The sequence below is a fragment of the Acomys minous genome (assembly GCF_964271855.1).
Source record: "Acomys minous genome assembly, chromosome: 13".
NCBI lineage: Eukaryota > Metazoa > Chordata > Mammalia > Rodentia > Muridae > Acomys > Acomys minous.
Genome location: NC_140495.1, coordinates 97,973,799 through 97,997,598, shown reverse-complemented (window position 1 = coordinate 97,997,598; position 23,800 = coordinate 97,973,799). Strand labels below are relative to the sequence as shown.

At 44.6% G+C, this 23,800-nt stretch overlaps 1 protein-coding gene across 1 annotated transcript in view; it reads left to right on the top strand.

Annotated features, from left to right (window-relative positions):
• The window catches only part of BICC1 (BicC family RNA binding protein 1), a 221,735-nt gene that overhangs the window by 116,875 nt on the left and 81,060 nt on the right, over positions 1 to 23,800 (top strand). The window contains exon 3 of the mRNA XM_084753994.1: positions 5,534 to 5,603. Coding sequence (XP_084610120.1) covers positions 5,534 to 5,603 — 70 coding nt within the window. The remainder of the gene's footprint in view (positions 1 to 5,533; positions 5,604 to 23,800) is intronic.

Sequence of the window (23,800 nt, the reverse complement as noted above, 5' to 3'; positions counted from 1 at the left end):
TGAATTAGGGAGTTAAGGTGAAGAGTTGTGTATATTCATCGCTTGCCCTCCCCATATTTTAGTTACTTCATATAGTGAAAGTTTATGTTCATGGGAATGATATTTTTTGCTACAAATATTTGCTGTCAAATCTGACAGTAGCATAAACATTGAGTTCGTGACTCAGCTATTCATGTTCTGTTCGTGATGAACACAATACGTCTAACTAACAGAAGCTTAAGGGTGATTTATTCAGATGCTTACGTTGCAGTTCAGAGTGTCAGTCTTTGACATAGCAGAGGGCAGAAGCTGTGGATGTGCGGGCCATCCTTCACGATGCACGTGGCCTATCACAAACAGTTTGCACATGACCGCTTGGGTAGATTTTTCATTTCTCTTCTGTTGTCATAACAAGAAGATGTTATATGTTATATGGAAACTGGATTAATTTAGAGTAAGTCTTTTGGATCTTCACGGTGTGCTGGCCATGATACTGCATACCTGTAATCCCAGGAACCTAGAACTTGAGGGACGGAGGCAAAGGAATCGAGAATTTGAAGCCAGCCTGGGCGACACAGTGAAGCTTTGCCTCAAAGAAAATAACTTAAGGCATGATTTAATGTTCACAGAGGAGTATTCACAATGTGATGTTTGCTCTTTGAGTGTAGACTTTAGGAAGATGGAAATAAGCAACAGTATGATTTTTAGGACCATAGCTATAGGGGCTGGAGAGGTGGCTCAGTTGGTAAAGTGCCTGCCACACAAGTGTAAGGACCTGAGTTCCAATCCCTAGTACTCAAGTAGAGAGAGGAGTGTCGTGGCATACACTTGTTGTGACCTCAGTGCTGGGAGCCAGTAGAAAACAGGATTCTGGGACTTTATCTGCCAGAAATTCTCCATGAATTGGTGAGTTCCAGGCTCAATGAAAGATCCTGTCACAAGAAAAAAAAAAAAGTGGAGGGCCAGCAAGATGGGGTCATAAGGCAAAGGTGCTCGTCACCAAGTCAGATGCCTTAGGTACAATCCCAGGATGCACATGATGGAAGAAAGAACCAACTGCTGAGAGTTGTCATCTGACCTCCAGACACCATGGTGTGTGCACCACCCTCCGCATCCTATGCACACAAAATAAGTATATGAAAAATAAGGGGTGGGGATCGATAGAAGAAATTTGTTTTTGACCTCTTATTTGCAGACATACACACACACACACACACACACACACACACACACACACACACACACGCACACACGTGCGCGCGCACACACATGCATACACAAAATCTATCTTGAACTCTCAGGATATTTTCTTTTTTCTCCTCCCAAGTTTTGTGGCTTGGCATACCTCTGTATTCTGTAGCTTAGCTGACACAATGGTATTTATAGTTTTATTTCTATAAGGAAGTGAGAGGCATTTTAGGCCATTACTCAACTTTGAGGTCAGTTTTCACACAGCCAAGGACACCAACATCCTTCTGGGAGAGAGAGGGTCAGAGTTAGCCACTTAATCCAATTAAGTCCTTGGATGGAAACTGAACATTTTGGACAGAGTATTGACTTACGTGTGAACTAAGGCTCACAGCAGGTTTCTGGGAAGTGATTTCCTGGTCAAGTTTGTAATAAGTAAATGACTTTGGGAAACACATGAGGCCCTCTTAAAGAAAGCAGTGCCTCCACCCACTGAAAAGCCACAGAATTTTCTCCCCAGCCCCATAATTAAAAAAAAAAAAGCCTTTAAAAATGTTTATAGAAGATACAGTGGAGTCAGCAGTTCTTTGGTTATGTGACATGTAGAAATTGGCACAGCAAAAGTCACATACATACATGCACACTTACACACACACACACACACACACACACACACACACACACACACACACACTAAAACAAAACACCTAGAACCAGTTTTCTGGAAGTCACTTCAGATATTTTCTTTTTCTTCCCGAGACTGAGATGGTAATTTTCTTCTTGGGGGGGGGTATTTTTAGTGTCTTTCATTTCTATTGTCTTCCTGACTTTGGTTTTTCTAGTCCTCTGATGGTCTGTTTAGGACACCTTTCACACAGCTTGCTGCACGCACGTCTTTTGAGTTGCTTCTTGTGTGGGTGTCAACTCATCTCCGTGGCTCTTTTGTGCATCAAGCTCAAGGATTGGACTTCCTGAGCCCCCTTCACTCCTCCCCCTAGTTTTTTTTTTCTTCCAACTCTGCTGAGATATTCTCTTAGAGAAGTGTTTCTCAACCTTCCTAATGCTGAGACCCTTTAGCACAGTTCCTCGTGCTGTGGTGACCCCCAGCCGTAAAATTATTTTCGTTGCTACTTCATAACTGTAATTTTACGACTGTTCAGAACCGTAATGTAAATACCTGTGTTTCCGGTCATCTTTTAGGGGTTTTTAACCCACAGGCCTTAGAGTGTATTCCTGCCGTCCCTAAAGAGACTGAATTTGCACTATCAGCTTAATTCTTAAGCTCTTGGGGGCAACTTCTGACCCCCCTGAAAGTGAAATAAGTTGCTCCACCCTGCAGTAGCTGCGATTGACCAATAGCAAATGATGTCAACAGGAGTCTTGATGGCTTTGGTCTGTGTCACATCTTCAAGTCTGTTTAGGGCTTATCCATAGATGCAGATGTCAGGAGACCTGAGCCTTCCTGGTAGCACAAGCCGGGACTCACAGCCTCTCACCTGTGCTGACTGATGCTCTTCCATGTGTCCTCTTGACCTTCCCCTATGCACTGCTCCTCTGTGAGGGACTGTTTTCCACACCCTTTCTCAGCCGGCCAGTTTGTTTCCTTACAGCTTCCAGCATCAGCAAGCATTTCCTCTGTCAGAATTCTGTCCATCTTCTCAAGTCCTTCTGTCTGCCCAAGCAGTAGAAACTACAAATAATCTCGCAGAGATGTGAGAATGAGGCTGAGCATGGTCACGTGCTTTGCTCCACATGACACCCTAGAAATTGCCTGAGAACACTAGAAACGGCCTGACTCTACATAGGTAACTAGATAAAGACATCGTCAGCATCATTTGCACAAACATCCCTAATGTTTGCTGTGTGCAGGACAGTGAGCTCCATTTTTTCCCCTAATTTTTTCAGGCTGTGAATTCGTAAATACAGGAGGTGAAACGACACTTGCTTGACATAAGGATGAGAAAGAATGTGAGCCTAGCGAGGAGAGGGCGTGATTCTAGCCGGGCGACGTAAGTGTGGGAAGAGAGGTAGCTTGAGCAGGTGACAGCTGAAGGTTGGGTTTGAGGAGGAGCCTGGGCTGGGACCGTTCACAAGAGAGATCAGTAGGTTCACAGGTCCTGTAGTGGTGAAACAGGGAGGGGGCATCTACTAGGCAGCTGGGATTGAGGCAGTTGAAGAAGATAGTATTTTTATTTATTCATTTATTTTTTGGGAAGGTTTGTGCTGATTTTATTTAGAAATATATATATATATGCTTAGCCATATATGGATGTAACTACAATTAATGAAAAGAGGGCCATGGATGTGAAAGAAGGCCAGGAGGAGTGGTTTAGAGGGAAGAATGGGAGGGTGGAATTGATATAATTATATTATAATCTCAAAGACAAAAGAAATAAAATTTAAAAAGACCAAAAGGTTTGCTTTTCTGTTACATGTATGTATATGCACTGTGTATATGCAGTGCCCACAGAGATTGGAAGAGGTGTCAAATCCCCTGCCACTGGAGTTATGGATGGTTATGAGCTAACATGTGGGTCCTGGGAACAGAACTCAGGCCCTCTGCAGGAGCAGCATGTGCTCTTAACCAATGAGCAAGCATCCCTTTTTCAATTTTATTTTTTAGTAGCCCTGTAGAGTTGGGCTTGGTTGCTACACTCTATAGTCTCAGCACTTAGGAGGCCGAGGCAAGAAAACTATAGATTTGAGGCCAATGTGAGACCGTGTCTCATATCAATGAACAACTCTCTCTGAAAAACAAAACAAAAACCCAATAACATAGAGTTAACTAATCCACTTAATGTTGATGACAACTTAGTTAATTAGCAAAGGTGAGGTAGGCAGGGACCAGGTCTTAGAAGAATGATGGCAAGAGACTCAATTTCCTTCTGGGTCAGATTAGTATATAGACCAAATGTAGAGACAGTGAGATCCCGGTTTTTGTTTTGTTTCAAGTAGAAATATTTTCCAAGAAAGACAGCAGGGTAGACACTGGGCCAAGTGACCAGTGAGCACTACAAACAAGTCAGCGGCAACATACAAGTGATGTTTGACCTCAGCATCAGGGACACAGTGGGGCTCTGGAGCAGCTGAGAACCCACTGGCCTTGTCCACAGCAGGCAACTGTCCTCTGTGCCAGCTAACTGCTGCCCATGAATTCCTTGTGCCGAATCTACCAACTTTTCCAGAAAATCAGACATCTGAATTTTCTCTGCTGGCTTCTTGGATCTTCAAGTATTGGCCCAACTCCTAACATCCCTGACAACGACCAGACAGAACGCATGGGTAGGCTGCCAGCCTGAGACAGCTGCTGAGAGCTGTAGGACGCTTGAAGGAAGGAGATTCAGCGATGGACGACCTGTGTGTGGACCAATTTACTCTTATGTCTGGTACAAAGGCCCACAAAGGAAATGTTACTGTTAATCGTGTTCTGAATGCATTCGGTTGTCTTCACCGTTTGGCTACTTTAGTTAACTCTGAATTTAAATTCTGGGTAATTAATGAGTGGTGCTGGCTGCTAGGTCTAGACATTGCTTGCTCTTATTTATGACTTGTTGGCTTCATTTGTGCTGCTGTCCGTGTCTGCTGCACTGCCCTCACTGTCAGCCTCCTCCCCTCCTCCCTCACTCTTTATGCCTGCTGCCAGTCCTCCCTCAGCCTATGTGCCAGTCCTCCCTCAGCCTATGTGCCAGTCCTCCCTCAGCCTATGTGCTAGGCTCCTCCTGCTGGCATCACCTGCAGGTATGAGTGGGAAGAGCTATATTGTCAGCTCTATCTTGGCCCACGTGAGGGATGATGGGAAATGTAGCTTTATGAAGGGATGTTGTTGTTTTGAAGCATTTCATCAGTTTTAATGAAATACAAATGTGTTGAGAGAGAGAGAGAGAGAGAGAGAGAGAGAGAGAGAGAGAGAGAGAGAGAGAGAGAGATTGATTCATTTTGTGGGATGGAAGGAAATCTTCATAATATGGCTTCATTTGTAGTTTTATATTACCAGAGTCTGGGGTATTGACAATGGTCCTGGGTGAGTTTTATTCAGTGCAAGCATCTCTGATGGTCCTGGCAACGAGCTGGCTTTATCACTTGTCCTCGTACTTTTAGGTCTTGTTTCTGTTAAAATTCTGGAATTGGAAAGAGAACCACACAGACTTGGATACTCTCAATAGATTAAGGACTTAGAAAAACACATCTCCTTTTCTCCCTCAAGCTTTTAAATAGACGTTTGCATTGTTTTATGCTGAGACCGTTTTGTTGTGTCAACACACATCTGGAATCATGAAAATAAGGTTTTTTTTTAATGTGTGAAAATCTTATATGTAAATACAAGTTCTTAATTAAGTCAATATTTTTCTCTTGATTTCTGACTCAGATCATGGAAGAGACAAACACACAGATTGCATGGCCGTCCAAACTTAAGATCGGAGCCAAATCCAAGAAAGGTAATTTGGGAAGAGGGCGGGCATAGGTATATTTGAAACGTGAGATTATGGAGTTGCTGGAGAAATAAGCCTTTGTTCACTTTTGTCCTCACATACTTGTCAGATAGCCATATTGGGGGAAGACTTTTTCATGATTAAAATAAATAGGTGGCTTTGCAATAGCAGAAAAGTGTTTAAATAATAGTATTACCATTAAAATGTTGCCTAGTAGACTTTACCTGTGATCTCAAGGGTGCCTGTCAGATCAGTAGCCATGAGGAATGGCGGTTCTACACGGGATCATAGCCCGTGTTTCCACTGTGTAGACTTTAAAATTTTTTTTCTTGTCACTGTGTAGATTCCCTGTGCCTTTCTTCCATGTGAATGAACCGTAGATTTCCTCCTTTCTGGAATGATTCTTCTCCATCTACCTGTCAGTATTAGACCACTGTGTGTTAGATTGGACATTCCCCTGCTTTGTGTCATAGGAGAACTGCCAACCAGTAGATAGATGGCAGGAAAACATCCAGTCAGTCAGTTATTTATTTATTTATTTATTTATTGACTCTACGGCATTCTTAAATGTGACTTTCTAGTATGCATTTTACTATTTTTCGGCTTCTTTGCAAATATATGGTGGTTTCAGCAGTCTTACTGTGTATATTTATTTATTTATTATTTTTAAAGATTTATTTATTTTATGTATATGAGTACACTGTCTTCATGCACACCAGAAGAGGGCACCAGATTGTATTGCAGATGGTGATGAGCTACCATGTGGTTGCTGGGAATTGAACTCAGGCCCTCTGGAAGACCAGAAAGTGCTCTTAACCCCTGAGCCATCTCTCCAGCCCCTTACTGTGTCTATTTAGTGAAGAATACAAATGCCTATAGATAATACAGATGCCATCAAACAATCCAACACACAACAGTCCTGCAAGATGAGCCCTGTTGTGTGGCCTGGCCATTCTCTTGTTGCTGCTGTTCAGTTGGCCTTTTTGTTCCATCTCCTCTGACTTTATTGGAAAATGACATTTTAACACTGCACAGGATCTCAGTTTCCTTTCATGTTTTAGTCTAGGCTTGCTTCAGTCTCATTTTTGTTCTCATAGAATAGAAATAATATTCCAGAGTGTTCTGTACATGCATGCATGTGTGTGTGTGTGTGTGTGTGTGTGTGTGTGTGTGTGTGTGTTTAACTAAATATGGCGTGCCTATAGAAATCTCAATCTTACTACATTTTTATTTATCTCATTGTGGCAAGGAATTGGGACCGTTAGTGTTAAAATGTCAAAGTCAAATAGGCTTAGCATCCATGTGTAGTTCCAACTCTTTTGTAAGACATGCATGTGCTTGATGCTAAGGAAGATGCTCCTAATTGAGTCCTCTTGTCACGCGTCCAACTATTCTGTTTTCACTCTGCAATGGAAGAAATCAGCAGAATAACCTATCTGCTTGTTTGGCTGTTAAAAAAACAAAAACAAAAACGGTTTACTAGTTGGGCAAATTGAAACTGGAGTATACCCTGGGGCCCCACTTCCTTGTTGTTAAGCAGTTTTACTTAAGAAATGAAATTAACTTCATTTCTGGCTTAATAAGAATGAAATTTAACCAGTCCCCAAAGAAAACCCTGAGGAGATGTGAATGTTGGAATAGTATGGATGATTTCAGATGGTTTGTTCTTGTATCCACGGTGAGCTTTCTCCTCATTCTTTATGAAAAACAGTTGATTTATTATTATTATTATTATTATTATTATTATTATTATTATTTATTATTATTATTATTATTATTATTCCAAATATGGTTTGGTTTTTAGAGAACTGTGGGGATGGGCAGATTCACGTGATGCTTTCAGAATGGCTCCTGTCACTGATACGGTCGGCTCTTTGGGGTGCTCAGCCGAACCCCACATCCTGATGATGTACTCTGCTTCAGAGATAAGATGGTTTCAGCAGTGCATCCCAGAGTATTTGGGTCAGTTTTCACCTGGTTGATATTAACCTCTGGAATTATGCCTACGACTTGGCCCTTGCAGGCTCAGGCCTAACACACTTCATTCTACTTATTACTATTTATGAAGTGCTCTCGCTGTACGCAGGGCTACACCATGCGAAGAGTGTTCCAGAAAAGAGACCAAGCGAGAGAAAAAGAGTTGAAAGTGGGACTCAGAGGAATTTACTGTTCAGCTGACTTGATTGCTGTTATTATTTAAACACAAAGCTGATGAATCACTTCTTGGCCTAAAATTGTACTACACCCCCCCACCTTCTTGATCTATAATGGAATATACATAAATATTCCTATTCTTTTAAAACGGTTTAATTCAGAGATTCAGTTTCACTGTATTTTGTAGCTAGTAAAATGAAAATTAAACAGCAGGAAGGATTTTGGAAGGTAGTTATTCGCTCATCTGGTGGGCCGTTGCCTTCTGTCCCCGAATGTTGTAAGAGAAAGCCTTGTTTATTTTCAAGACTTCATCATTCCCAGCTCTCATTATTAAAGACATTGAAGTACGCATGTGCATTCCTGGGCCCGTGCCATGTACTAGATGGTTATTAAATCTAAACCTCATGGTGATGTGAAGGTCTGGGATGTGTAGATACCCCAGAGCGTGTTGTCACCTGCTGGGGCTCGTGTTGTATCTTACTCTTGATTTTACAATGCTTTACCTGACTATTTGAATCTACATAAACATTTTTTTTTAAATGGCTCCCACTTTCCCCAGCTGCCTCCTCCTTCGCCTTACCGGAATTTAGCTTTATGTTTTCCAAGTTAGCTTCCAGTAGCTCTCTTCAAACCTTATCTTTAAGCCCGGTTTTTCGTGCTTTATCAGAGTGGCTGCCTGGGTGTCTATGCAGCATCCTTGTGATTACTGCCTGGCACACAGGCAGAAAGCCACAAAGCCTGGGTTCGCTTCAGTTAGAAAACTTAGGCTCTTCTCTAGAAATTGGAGCCCAGGAAGGGGTGGTCTGGGAATTTGTATATTTGACAAGTTGTTGTTAGGTCAGATGGAGTTTGGGAGACTCTCCACCAGAGAGAGAAGTATGATTTGTCACTAGGAAGATGTGATGTCAGGGCCACGGGAGGGGTCAGCCGCAGCTGAAGGCTGGAGAAGCCCACCCCCCAACTGCTGTGATGCTGTCTGTCCTGGTGTGCTAAGAACCGCACTGCTGAAGATGATCTGTCTTACACGTCTGTCACTCTCTCGGTCAGTTAACAGGAGACGTTTGCAGTGAAGCTAAGCCAGGGTTCTGCGCATGCGCAGCTCTGAGGGGAAAAAAATAAAAGAGCATCTAGTGTTTTGCCTTCCCCCTTGTCCCTCTTAGGTCTTCTTCTTCTTCCCCTTCCTTCCTGTTCAGTCCTCTTGCTTTTCTCCCACCCCCCCCCCCAACCCCCCACTAAATGCTTGGTAGAATGGAGTAGGAAACATACCCACAGAGTCATTTTCTGCAGGGTATTTTAGCGAAGTAAACACAGACACTCAGGCTGGTGGTGGTGGTGGTGGTGCTGGTGGTGGTGCTGGTGGTGGTGGTGGTGGTGGTGTGTGTGTGTGTGTGTGTGTGTGTGTGTGTGTGTGTGTGTGAGAGTGTGTGATGTGTGCTATGCCCACACATAGCCTCCTGAGGGTGTTTGAATCACTGGAAGGTTGAAGGGTCATTTAAGCCAGAAAGAATTGAGAACTTAAGATCCGGGCGGTGAGCATTTGAATCTGTGACGCCAAGATCCTCTTCAGGGGAGTCACAGCTAAGAACCACAAACGCTTCGTGCTTCTTCTCTCCAATATGAGTTTATTTTGTGTGGGAGAGTATAAAACTGAAGCTCTGGGAGCCAAGGAGTTTACATAGAAAAACCTTGAGGTCTGTGCTAGTGAAACCAGTATTTCAGAATTAAAGTGTTTGAAACTATAAAGTTTTACTAACCTGGAATAACTTCAGGCCATCTTTTTGGTTTCTGAGTATGCTTTCCTGAGCTATGGCCTATTTTAAATGAAAGGAAACCTCATTAGAAATATGAATAGCACTTTGAGCAAGTTTGCTTTTCCAAATAGAATTCCGGTCAGAGCTGCCCTGACAGAGATAAAAATGGTTAGGAGTGAGACGTTATCACAGTGGGGCGGCTGTACCGCAAACACACATTGGATGGGTCTGTCTCTTAAATTAGGTAAATATTTTTCTTACAGTCTTCTCTTTGCTTTTAATGGGTTCATCAATCTCACCGTAGACCGGTGAAGGTAAGTGGTGGGGGAGGAGCCAGAATTAAAGTTTTTATGTCCAATTCCAAATGCCTGTGGTCAGCATTGATGAAGCTGCTTTCCAGAGTCAGACAAAGTGCTGGACAGTGGTCTCCCCAGGGATTGCTTCAGTGACAGTCCACGGTCCGGTGCCCCACAGAACCAGCAGGGACACCTGGCGGTCTCTGGATTGCTGCCTTGTGTGTCCTGGTTTGGAAGCGAACAGTAGGAGGCCTGCCTCTTCTCTTTTTCTCAAAAGGAACTGGAGAGTCACTGACATTTCCATGAGATTTTATTATTATTGGTTGCATTCCCTTAAAACAACTGGGTATCTAACAGGTCATCTTAGCGTGACAAAAAGCCACGCATGCATTATTGTTTCCTTGGGGAAAGAGTGTCTTAGAGAGTATACATGACTGACCAGCTATAGTGCTGCCATGTCTGGGGCAAGAGAAACATACGGCCCAGCATGCTGGACCAAAATATTCTTGTTAGTGAGTGTGTAACATGTTAGCATTAGGAGTTAGTGTGTGCATGTGTGTGTGTGTGTGTGTGTGTGTGTGTGTGTGTGTGTGTGTGTGTGTGTACACATGTGACTCAAAAAGTTAACAAAGGAGTCACAACATGCCTGGATGAGTTAGAAAACAGAACGTGAGGACACCGGGGAAAGAAACCACACATACATATTTAAAGGGACTTTATTCATGACTATCAAAACTTAGAGGTCACCAAGACATCATCCAAGAGGTGACGGGGTGGATGTAGCCACGCACTATGGAGCTCACTGCTGGAAAGACATGAGCTACTAAGCGCTGAAGCACCAGAGGAACTTTTAATGCACTTTGCTAAATGAGAGCCGGTCCTCTGAGACTTCCTTCTCTTGGTAGTGTAGACTTAGATGTCCCCCGGGGCCTCCTGTGCCTTCATTTTTAGTACTAAGGCATATCCGCTACCCGTCCACTTCATATGACATTACTGATTGTCTCCCACTTAGCAGTGTGCATACAGGCGTTCCTCAGTGTCTTTTCTCGGCTTAACAAATCATTTCTTTTCATCAATGAGCAATATTCCCTTCAAAAGACATCTTGGTTTCTTTACAAGACCTGCTTGACAGAATATTATTATTTACACAGTGTATGCATGCATGTATATGTATGCATGTGTATTAGTGTGTGTGTATGTGTGTATACCCATAAGTGATACCAAGAAAGGATACAGCTTGTTCATGGTGAGAGGATATTGAAGTTTATATATTTCATATTGTGCCAACAATTCATTTTAGAAGCCACCTTGTGATCAGTTTTGAATTAACATGTGTCACTGGAAAGTCACTCGTTTCCTCTCAGTGAGTGGTGTCGTACGTACTTCATGCCTTCGGCCTCAGAGCCTTGGGACAGGCTTTCTACCCTCTGAATTTAATGCCTTCCATTCTCTGCTGGTGTGTGCCTCTGTGATAACTGTGACAACCCCGCAGGTTTCTGACCACCATTGCATAGCGTCCCAGTGCTGCTGTTGCTGGTTGTCACGGACTGGAAACGAGCACCCATTTCCAATGGCTTCCCGAATCCTGTGTGCCCCCTTTCCAGCTTTCCCTCTGCTCTGTCAGTCATGATGCTGTTGGAACAGACTCTAGTGACATCTATCAGCCCTGTCAGTAGCAATTAAATTATTCCCACGAAGGACTTTTGCAGTCACAGGCAGTACCGAGCTGTCATGTGGCCTTGCTCATTAGCTGAGAGTCATGAATCACGGTGGTGGCGTCTTTCCGCCCAGTGCCCCCTTTGGGGCTGTCACAGCCTGGTGTTCGTTGTTGTACTTTTATGCAGGCTTTGATAGGAGGAGACGCTCCTATCAAAAGATATTAGATGTCAGGAATGAGGAGGTACATTCCCTTTATATCTTTGTTGCCAGAAAATTGCCCTCAGAGCGAAATAAGTTCTGCCTGAAATAAAAACAAGATCACAGCCTAGTATGTGTGGCTTGGTTACCTGACCTACACCGGCATTGCGCCTTTCTATTGTTTGAAGATAGGCTCATTCTACACAGTCTTAAGAAAAGGAGCGCGAGGGCATCATTCTGGTCAGGACACAAATAAGGTTTTATTTTTGTAGCTGCTTGAAATGTCACCGTGTGCGTGTAAAGGCAAGTCTTGTGTTGTGGCTAGCAGGGTGGGGTTTTCTTTCTTCTACAGCCAAGGTGACCTGCCTGCTCATGTATGTGGTCAGGCTCCATCACGTTTCCCAAGTAGGATTCCTAGGCCGCAGGGTGTGGGCAACTTCAGTATTTTCCAGATCTTCCATCTTTGAAATGGCTGTTGGGGCTCCCACTATGTGGGGACTGAGTTCTGAAGGGAGAGACAGCTTCTCCACTCTTGGCAGTGTGGCACCTTCCCAGCCTCTGCTCCTCAAGTAAAAAGTCCTGCTGCTGTCTGCCCTACTTGCCTCCCTACTGAGTTGAAGGGCCAAGCATTTTTTTTTTCATGTGTTCATGGAGTGTTGATATTCTACTGAAAGCCATCCGTCCCACCCCTTCCTGGTTGCTCGCATTTCCCCCTATGACAGTGGCTTGCTCATTTGGCTTCTAGTGTTGTCTCTAAGTGGTTTTTCTACTCAGACGAAGTTTTCTTAGCATTTCTGTCTCACTTGAACTGCTGGTTTCCTTCCATTGATAGTGTAAGCAATTCATGGGGTATTTCCATCCCAAACTTCGAAGAAGTGAATCGACTTTACATAGCAGTGTGTTGTTTTGTTTTGTTTTTTTTGAAGGCTTTACAAAAAAAGAAGAAAGAAAAAAAAAGGTGCATGTTAACATGTAGAGCATTGGAATGCTAATGTAAATTACCCAAAGGTTAGACCTTTGATTTTAATAGCATGAAAATGTGTGTCTGTGTTTATTTTGTCAGGACATGAGACATCGTTACAAATATTGTACGAGAGTCATCAAATTCCAGAGTTTTCTTGGCAGGTTAGAGAGAATACCCAATAAATTGTTTGGCTTTATTTCTGTGTTGGGCTTTGATTCCCTATTCTAATGGCAAAAGTTTCCGAATTGTTTCCAATTTCTTATATTCCAGCGAAGAACAAGTAACTTCAGCATGTTATTTGGGGTTGGCTCGTGTTTGGTTTCTGCCCTGTCTCCAATTTCTAGAGGGATTCATAAATAAGAGCATTCAGATTTGGGAATGATTTTCCTTGTCTTGGCATTCAGCTTCTGAGCAGGTCAGATGCCGCTCTCTGGACGTCTCTACCTCAGAGGTTCCCGTGCCTTCTCTGCATGGCCCAAACGGTCTCTCAAGTGTGGAATTATGTAAACCCAGAAGAGGGAGAAGAGAGGAAAGAGAGTTTTCATTCACCAAAGATGTTCATATTTGAGGTCAAACACCATGTCTTCATTTCCTTTGTTTTATAACCCAATGAGTGTACGTAAATATGTAATAGATTTCATATCATCGGCAATTTACAGACCTAAAAAATGTAAAATCAGTTTTAAGAATATTTATTTTTAATATATATATTTTTGTGTGTGTGTATGTGTGTGTGTGTGTGTGTGTGTGTGTGTGTGTGTGTGTCTGTGTGTCTGTGTGTCTGTGTATATGTCTGTGCAGGTGAGTGGTAGTGTCCTCAGAAGCTAGAGAAGTCAGACCCTGAGCTTCCTGGCATGGGTGTTAGAAACTGAACTCTTGTCCTCTTCTGTAGGAGCAATGTGCACCGTTAAGGACTGAGCCATCTCTTCAACCCCTGCAAAATCTCTCTAGCATAGAGATGGAAAGTTAAATTTCATTTAATAAGGTGTGTGTGTGTGTGTGTGTGTGTGTGTGTGTGTGTGTGTGTGTGTGTTTGAGTTTTGTGTATCCCTAAACATTGATTTTTGCCTTATTTCCTAAAGCCAGAATTACCAGCTGCACATTTATCTAGCCTGTGTCCAAAGAGGGGGCCCTCCTCTGTCTTCCTTTTTCATTGTCTTTCTTTTTCTTGCATCACCAGAGGTTGCGTTCGGGGCCTTGAGGTGTTCATCTGGCACCGTGTCACTGAGCCACAGCCCAGCCCCTCCACCTTTGGTTCTGAGTAGTCAGCCTTTAGTCATGCTCTTTCTCTTAGGTGGCTTCTTCCAAGCCTCCAGACGGAGGTCACACCATCTTCACACCAGCTCAGCTCCTCATATGGGCTGACATTTGGTGTGTACACTGGTCACACTCGAGGCTCCTGGTTTCTCGCCTTCCCTTCTGGGTATTCATGTCATGTGCCCAGTGCCTGCCAGACAGTTGAAACGACCAGTTACGGCTTCAAGTTTGCATGATCGTTGATCATAAAGTTTGGCCAGTCATTCTGGCATCTTCTGGATAACTTTTGAAGAAGGTAAGAAGTAGTGTCAGTCCCTAATGCCACTGTCCCCTGCTGAAAACAATTACCTCAGTGGGAGAAAAGCAACCGGACAAGGTGCTTGAGTCAGCCAGAAGCGAGAGGAAGGTGACCACAAGTCTTTCAGCAAGTCAACCTCTGCCTCATGACTGCTCATAACTGGCACGAGTAACTATTGCTTCCTCACCTGTCCCGACTTCAGCTCAGCTTTCTTCTCCATCCTAGATTAAATAATGTCACTAATGAATTGTCTATATTTCCTTGGACGCTTCCAAACCAACCCTGTCCACTGTTTCACCCTGTTAGACTCACCCACAGCAAACACAAGCGACCCCTGCCTGGTGGCTCAGAGAAAGGAAGAAACCTTGCGCATTTTCTCCAGTTGTCATTGCATAGTGGGTACTCCAGTGATACTGAAGGAATTTACATTCATCGTGGTGTCTCTCCTTGGGACAGTTAAGGCTGAGGACACCTGCTCTTCCCACTTAAAAAAATGCTTTAAAAAGTTACAATTTGCCCTTGGTACTAGGCTAGCTCCGAAGAGGAAGAACTTGGGGAGCCTCATCCCAGGAAGGTGTTTTTAGCTTTTGTGGTTCTCAGTATGGATGTTCAAAGGTAGGACGGATTTGAAAGATGGACATGGTAAAATGGCCTTGTACCTGGGAAAGAGCATCTGTTTTTGGAAGAGGGAGACTGGGAAAGAGCAAACATTGGTTAAACCTTGAGGGGCAATGATCCCACGAAAGACTCCTCTACTCTGTAGGCATTAGAGAGCCCGAGACCCAAGACAGAACTTTATAGAGTCAGCTGGCCATGCCAGTTCCATTGAGCCACGAGTTGGCTGCTTGCCTACTCTTGTGGATGCTGTTGCTTTGCCCGGGATAGCCTCTGAGTACCCTCAATCCTGAGATAGCTATTCCCTGTGCATATTAACATCTCCTAGCTAGTAATGCCCTCTGTAGACCTGCCTGGGCTCTCCGGGCAGCCCTGTCAGAATGTTCTCTGATGCACAAAAGCCTGGGGTGTGCATTGATGACTCTGGGGATTCAATACCCAAGGGCAGCCTCTGCAAGGGAATGATTGGAGCCAGAAAACAAACGCCCTGCCCACTCCCTCTGTGGGGCATTGTAGAGACATACTGTTCACATCTCAGTGTGCTCTGGAGGAAATTAGTCTGTGAGCAGTGACTGCCGCATGCCACGAGCATCACTGGCATATCTTGGACCCCAGTCTCACTCCCAGACTGACCTGTGTTCCTATGGCTGCCTTCTGAGGTAACTATCCTTCGAGACAGGAGCCAAGCAAGGGTCTTGTCTCAAGGTCCTTTGGAGGAAACCCAAACTAACGTGGGCGTCCTGGATACTTGCCTTGAGCTAATGAACTCAGGAACCTTGCCCAGGTTCACCGACAGCTCTGTTGTCTTGAGAAAAATGACTGCAGTTACCTCCAGCGCATTTTATATAGCAGTGCAGAAATATGGCAAGATGATTTAGAGATCATGGTTTGTTTTTAAAAAACGGAAGGCTCCAAGCCATCTGCAAAAGTATTGACATGTTCCCAAGTGGAACATAGGCTCGCAGAGCGGTTTCCAGGCACATTAGAGTGTTGTCAACAGAAAGAAAAAATATACGCTACAGCGAGACTCAAGAAGAAAGAAAGAATCTAAAACCTCAGCATTCCAGGAAGAAGTCTCATCAGTGTGTGAGTAGCGAGAGTCCCTAAACGTTTGTCCCGGGGTTGTCACCCAGGTGCCTCAAAGTTCCCAGGCCCTTGGCAGGTCTGACATGTCTCTTGCCAGGATAGAGATCACTGATGATCGCTCACAGGATGAGGACCAGCCCTCAGATCATGCCTGTCAACTCTCCTGAATGTTACAAGGAGGGATTTGAGCCAAGTTGGGGAAAGAGTTCCGTTCCTAGCGATGTAGTTGTCAAGTGTGCTCCGTGGGGGAAATCTGAAGAGATTACTTGATGGGAGTAAACATTTGATTTGCCTCCTTTTGCTATTTTTGCTTTGAGATAACATTGACATCCAGGTCTTTGGAAACTCTTTGTCAGACGGGAGTTTTATAGGCAATGGCAAGAAGGCTGCCTTTTAACTAAAGGCTGTGGTGGATCCACCCGGTTTCTATGAGCAATCCTACCTGAGGCCCTCAGTTTTGGGGGCTGACATTCAGCTGGGAAAGGTCCCTGTGCCAGAGTGGTCCTGTCTACCATGTCATCCTGGGAGGAGAAGCCTTAGTTTTTATCTGGCATCCTATATTGGACCATGTTTTAGACAAGAAGAACACTCTTACGCCCGCCCCCCCACTCCCACAGGAAGTCTGTTAGACTGTCCCTAAAGATGATTTATTCGTTTATTCATTTATTTTTATGTCCATGGTGGTTTGCCTACGTGCGTGCATGTGCGCACGCGCGTGTGTGTGTGAAGGTGTTATATCCTGGAGTTACAGACAGTTGTGAGCTACCATGTGGGTGCTGGGAATTGAACCTTGGTCCTCCAGAAGAACAGTCGGTGCTCTTAACTGCTGAGCCATGTCTCTGTCCTGTTAGACTTTTCTCAATTAAACTGAAATGAGGTTACATTTAAATACATTTTGGAGAGTTCACTTATGCCACCATCATCAATCACATGAATTAAATGATAAAAATATTTAACTGTTCTTAGGAACTTTTTTTTTTTTTTTGTCAGAAAGCATTTATCTCCACTGTCCAGAGGAACACTTCAGGGAAGGAAAACTAAGTCCCATGAGCCTTGGGGAAAGGCTGTGAGAGAACAGGATCTAGAAGGGTACTTGTAGAAAAGAAAACCATGCAGTTCAGCAGTGTCCAAAGGCACCTGTGACAAATATGGTAGGTGGGGACAGAGTGGGCACGGGGTGTTGATAGGGGATGGGTGTGTTTTTATTTTTATGATTTTGTTTTGCTTTTCCTGAAGAAGTTTGGGTGAGCCTGTAGGTTGAGAAAACACAGAGTGGATATGGATTTTGGAAGAGACCCTTAGCTCTGAGCTTCCCTCTGCAGGTGTGACTGTAAGGTAACTGGTGCTGAGGTAGAGAGGCACACCGTGCCGTGACGAGTCCTTTTACTAACACTCGGGCCTCTGTTAGTGAGATGGAGTAATTTCAGTTGATAGTCCTCATCCTTCTGCTAGGTCTGGTCCCACACCATATGGCTGAGGCCACCGGTTCAGCCAGATGCGAGCCCTGATGAAATGTCGGTGTGTATCAGGTCTTTGAGTGCTGGGTAAAACAGGTTTGACTTATTTTCCTGAGTTTGAGAAGGATGGGAGGATAGAAAAAAATGTACTAGATTTGAGGTAGAGAGGAGGAATTTCAGTTTATTTAGAGGTGACAGTCATCTTGAAGAGGGCACTTGGGTACTTGAGAGAGCTGCAGATGGCTCAGGACTAGTGTTTTCCAGAAAAGTGCAGTGAATACAAACCTCACCAAATGGGGTTGAGTGCCTGGCTAAAGCCTGTGTGAGTTGGTAGCTGCATTTCTTAGGACAACTGGGCCCTTCCCCGCCCCCCTTTTTTCTTCACTTATTAGTGAGCAAAGATACACCCTTTGGTGGGGACTGGTGAAGCGGCTGTGGCGGAAGGCCTCAGGGTAGACTCTGGGTGTCTGATGAGAAGATAAAACAGTCATCACAGAGGCTGCGGTGGGACACTGTTTGGGAATATTAATGGCCCAGAGGATGTCTCAGTGTCCTGAGGCATCCACGTCACCACCATAGTAGGAGACTATGTCTAGAGAAAGGATAGGCTGCCGTTGTGTTAGGGTCCAAATGGCGGCTCTGCCTGTGGGTTCCGGGTGCATATTTAGGTCACAAATGAGCAATATTCAGCCTCCTCGTTAGGAGCGCTTGACTAAATCAAATCGTATTCTTTGAACAGGTAAAGCAAAAGAAAAAAAAAAAACCAAACCAAAAACAAACAAACAAACAAACAAACAAAACCCCAAACTTGTTAATGATTTACTTCAGTAATCTGGAAACAGCGCTGACGTGGCTATAGCTTAAGGTATTGTATGCAGCCTTAAGAAGGGCAGGAGCAGCCACCACGCACACATTCCTGTAGTAACAGCTCCATGAATGGAAGGGCGTCTTATATAACAGCCCGCCAGTGCTTAGTAAACCAGTTTCCAGATGTTCCAGGCACCGACACCTCATAACTTATGCATGTTTCCCAGGGGGGACTTAACATTATCAGCCGAAAGGGAATGAATGCAGCCAGGATGCCAAAGTGTTGCACAATCTAGGGACTTCCTAACCTCCTACTTATGTAACCTGTAGTCACGCCATCTCATAGCCCCTTTCCCAAGGGGGAAAAACAAAATGTTTCTTACAATGAAAGCCCGAAGGCATTTCTGTGTGCCTCAGGCACCTGTGGCTTTCTTCTGAAACACATGCTACTTAAGCAGTTGGATGTGATCTGACCCGCCTCCCTGCCTGCAGCCCTGAACACCCAGCTTACTTACTTTTCAGCCCTAGGACGACATCAAAGGCTATGAGCTGTGCTACTGTAAAGCCATGCTCAAGGTGACTCGGAAGTCACATTGAGTATTCTTTATCCTCCCCGCCCTCATCCCCAAGATGTCCCTCTGTTCCAGGACGTTGGCTTAGCTTGAGTAGCCATTTATGCTTAGCTTGATATAGCATACTCCCAAAGTAACACTTTAAACAACAGAGCCCTCCTCCATTTTTATAAGACAGCGTGAGCTCTTGCCTCATTATTTTCCTGATACCACTAAGTTCATGGGGGAGCGCCATGCATTGAGATGCCCTTTGTTCTTAGAGGGTGCCAAGACCTACTTTCATACTGATTGTTAAACATTTTTCCCCCTTTGGCCTGGTGATTTAAAACATTTCTGAGTTATCTTTCTTATATCCCTGAGGGATTAGAATGTGTTTCTTGTGCAATACAGTTTTAATTAGGAGACCATTCAGTGCCATGCACACATTTTTCCCTCCCCCATGATACTTAAGGCTTTGCAGTTTTGAACAAGAAAAGTTAAAAATAAAAATGAGGGATTGGCGCGAGAGATGGCTCAGCAGTTCAGTCTACTGACTGCTCTTCCAGGGGACCTGGGTTTGATTCCCAGCATGTATGTGGTAGCCCACAACCATCTGTTAATTTGTGGCTCATAACCATCTGTTAACTTAGTCCCGGGGGATCTAACACCGTCTTCTGACCCCACATGGTGTACATACATGCATGCAGGCAAAGCACTCATACATATACAAATGAATCTAAATTTTTAAGAAAAGAAAAAAAAATTGGATATTTGTGCCTGCATCTTCCAGACTGGCTTTGGGGATTTTCCTGTGTCTTCCTTTAACCGTATCGTAACTGCTCCTGGCACTGAGATTATAAACACGCCACTATGTCTGTACATGGCTTTACATGGGTCCTGGGGTTCCAACACAGGTCTTCATGTTCGCACAGCAAACACTTTACCCAAGAGCCATTGCTGCAGGCCCATGGTGAACATCAGAGATCATGGAATCTCTCTGATATCCTCAGATAATATTTTTCTTACACTTCACAGGCACAAATAGGAGTCAGCTCTTGGCCCGACTATTGTATGTTACTAATAATCATGCAGTTGCTTTTGTCTCTTGCGTGATTGTAATTGGCCTTCTTGGTGTGAAGACGTTAAGGTACACCTACCACCGCGGAACGCTCCACGGTTGCTTCTCGAGGTTGAAAATCCTTAGAGGATGGGAGCTATCTCAAGGGACGTGATTGCTCCAGAGGAAGACAGACCTCAGAGGGTGGTTGTGCAAGATGAAACTTTATCTTCCTAGAACTTGGCAGACCTCTGAGAGGAGGAGGAGGAGGAGGAGGGAGAGGAGGAGGAGGAAGAGGGAGAGGAGGAGGAGGAGGAGGAGGGAGAGGAGGAGGAGGAGGAGGAGGGAGAGGAGGAGGGTGTGGGTTGGGGAAGAAGCCCTGGGGAGAAGTAGCTTAAGAAACGTAAGCAACTGATAAAAATAGCGGCAGTGCTAACCTCCCTCAGGCTGTCTTAGAGACGGTGGGTTCTTGTGCTACTCTGTATAGGACTGACTGATTTTTACTGAGAAAAAGGGGGAATTCCCGGTGGGAGAGTAAGAATTTAATATATATGTGATTGAAATGCTCTTGCTTTTTTCGGGGAGGGTTCAGTTTTGTGTGTTTACCCGTCCTTGAGAATGCCTAATGTATAAATATCTAAAATATGTTTATTTTTCAAAGATTTGTTTTATTGTATAAGAGTGAGTTTTTTTTTGTTGTTTTGTTTTGTTTTTACATGCATGCCTGTGTTCTATGTGCGTGCCTGATACCCGGGAGGCCAGAAGAAGGCATCAGGTCGCCTGGAACTGGAGTTACTAGGCAGTTTGCGTCACCAAGTGGGTGCTGGGAATGGAACCCAGGTCTATTGGAAGGGCAGCCAGTGCTCTTAGCTACTGAGCAGTCAATCCCTCTATCCCCAAATATCTAAAGTTCTTAAACAGGTAAGTTCAGAAGTGACTTTCATAATCTAGAACTACAAAAGGATCCTCAGCAAAGTTTCTCTACAAAGTGACCACGGTTTGCATTAAAAATACCTTTAAAACTAGATTAAATTAATTGAGCAGCAAACTGAGTAAAAAGCCAGTTAATGGCTATTGAAACATGATTTATTTTAATTTTATGTGTGTCTGTGAGAGACTGTGTGTATGCATGTGCGTGCACTCATGTACGTACGTACACACACACACACACACACACACACACACACACACACACACACACACACACACGTGCCCTTAGAGGCACTCAGAGGCCATTGGATTGCCAGGAGCTAGTTACTGGTGGTTGTGCACTGACCAGAGCAGCAAGTGCTTTTAACTGACAAGCCACCTCTTTAGCCTCAGTTAATGGTTTCTTAATCAATAATATTCGACACTGCTAATGTTCCAGAAGGTTGACTAAAATGCTGTCATTGGTAAAAGGTGTGTGTGTGTGTGTGTGTGTGTGTGTGTGTGTGTGTGTGTGTGTGTGTGTTTAGAATCTCTGAGAAGGGTTTGCAGCAGTTAGCAGCCCTACGTCAATGCCGTGTGCATAGGGAGTGCTGAGAAAGTTCTGTGAGTGTCTGAATGAAGGGTAGTAACGGTAGCGACATGGCTGTATGAATAAAGCATTGCTGTAGTTGCCATCCTTCAGCCTTGTTTGTCTGCCATGGCAGTGCGTGTGATTCTCACATTAGACATGCTGACCCCTCTTACATTCCCTGGCTCCTCCCTCACGCATCCCAGAAATCCGTCCACAGGACACCCAGATGGAGATTGCTGTTGGAGATGACCTTGGTAGGAGCCAGCCGTCTTCTGGAAGTCTCTCCCACCTCCAGGCATTATCCCTGACAGCCAGCCGAGCCTGCCCATGGGCTTTGCTGAGGGCACAGTTAGAATGGTGGTTCACTTGTTGACCTGCGTACCCACCTTCTGACAGCCACTTAAAATTACAAGCTAAGCCACAGGCTCTTGGGGATGCCAGGGCCACTTGCCACATTTGCGTATGGCTGGCTTTGGTTGTCCAGAGGTATTTGTTTTCCTGCCAAGAGACTCTTCTTGCTGCTCAGTGCCATGAGATGTTCCCCCCTGCCCCCCGCACCCCCCTCTACCAGGCTTTAGTCTTCACCGCCCTCATCTCAGGTTCCTCACCTAGAATTGAGGCGCATGGTAGTCGTCACATCTTAGGGGATGGTTACCGATCCCCACCCTAGATAGTGTACAGTTCATCTTGGGAAAAACCTGTGACTGTCAACACTAATCCACACAGGCGTCTGGACAAACAGGAAGATGCTAACACATAGTCCTGGTCTGTGTTTAATTATACCTCTGCCACTCCAACTCTGACCATCAGCCACTTATGAGTAACCTGCTAGCTTGGCAGGGATTTTTAGGTCAACATTTCTGTTCAGGTGCCAGTGGCTACTTAAATTGGAGCCTATGATCATTATGATAAAAATGTTCATTCTGGGAAAGTTTGAAAGCCTTTCTGGTTAGTATATGGTTCTTGGCGTGCCTTCGCTGTGGTCTTTGGCTGTACTGACATAGTTGAGTTTATTTTTGTTTTAAATCCAGCCCCTCGTACATCTAGGCATGCATACAGATGCATAAGCACTCTGCCTCTGCCTGCCCAGCAGGAGGACCAGAGTCTGGGTCTGGGGCTCTTGGGCATTTTCCCCCCTTTATCTTGACATTGAAGTAAATTGGGAATATTTCTTTGTCATCATAATTTCAGGGTTTCAAAAATCATGTTTGGATTTTGAGGAAATTGGTGGTAACTTTATATTAAATGGAGAGGAAAAAAAAACCCACCAAATTTAAAAATTCTCAGTGAAGAGGCAAATTCCCCCTTATGAAAAACTTCTTTTCTGAGGGAGTTTGTCGCCAAGTTTACTGCGGTGTTGGGTATAACTTGACCTTTTGGCACATGAAGAAATCATTTTCTTTGTCTACGTATTAACTCAGCATTATGGGAAGAGAGAGTACTCTGTGGTCTGTAATGAGAGGGCAGCGATGCCGCCATGTGCCTTTCCACATCTGCCGTTAGTTTCCCTGTCTGTCAAGCCAACCCGGGGAAGACTGTATTCCCTCCCTAGTGCCATGTGAAATCTAGTTCTCCGGGGAATAAACGGCAGTGGCTTTTCTGGAAAAAGTAAATGTGAGAAACCATCGTGAGGCTGACTGGTCGAAGCACAGAGGACAGTGTCTGTGGAGGACTCAGCCACAGAAGGACAGCTGTGTCATGCCCCTCCACCCAAGGCCCAGGGACCCTGCCAGAGGTCAGGAAGGACCAGAGGTGAGCGTGATCCTCTGGAGACGACAGGGCTGCTGTGCTCATGACCTTAGGGCATCTGTGGCTGCCTGTGCAAGGCCTGCACAAAGTCAGTTCAGTCGCCATTCCAGCATGCTTTCCACCCCAGCTGAGGAGCTGTTGATAACTGAGAGCTTCCGGAGGGGTGGGGCCAACTTTCTTGAAGGGCGTGGCTTCTGGCAAGTGGACCATGCTCCAGTGGGTGGCCCTGTACCGATGGGTATGTGAACAATGAACAGCACAAATTGGTGATACATATCTATATCTGTATCTGTATCTGTATATCATGAAGTTGGAAGGAGGCCTGGGTGGAATCTAAGAGCAGTTAGGAGGAAGAGGAGTGCAGGGGTGACTATAATCAAAATATATTGTATGAAAATTTAAAAGAATTAATACAAATATTATGTTTAAAAATAGTAATAGGCTGTAATATATGCACTCTTAACTTGAAGTAAGTTGCTCCCCAACTTAAAACTTCCTTCCTTCCTTCCTTCCTTCCTTCCTTCCTTCCTTCCTTCCCTCCCTCCCTCCCTCCCTCCCTCCGTCCCTCCCTCCGTCCCTCCCTCCCTCCCTCCCTCCCCACTTGCTTTCTTGGGTGCAGGCATATGTGCTAAAGTACACATGGAGAGCTCACACAACAACTGTACAGAGGAGTCTGTTTTCTCCTTCCACCTTTACATGGGATCCAGGTATTGAACTCATGTCACCTGGGTCCCCGGTTTCCACGGCAACAACCTTACTATCCTGCCGGTGCATCCTTCCTTGTCATAAGGAAGAAAAAAAAC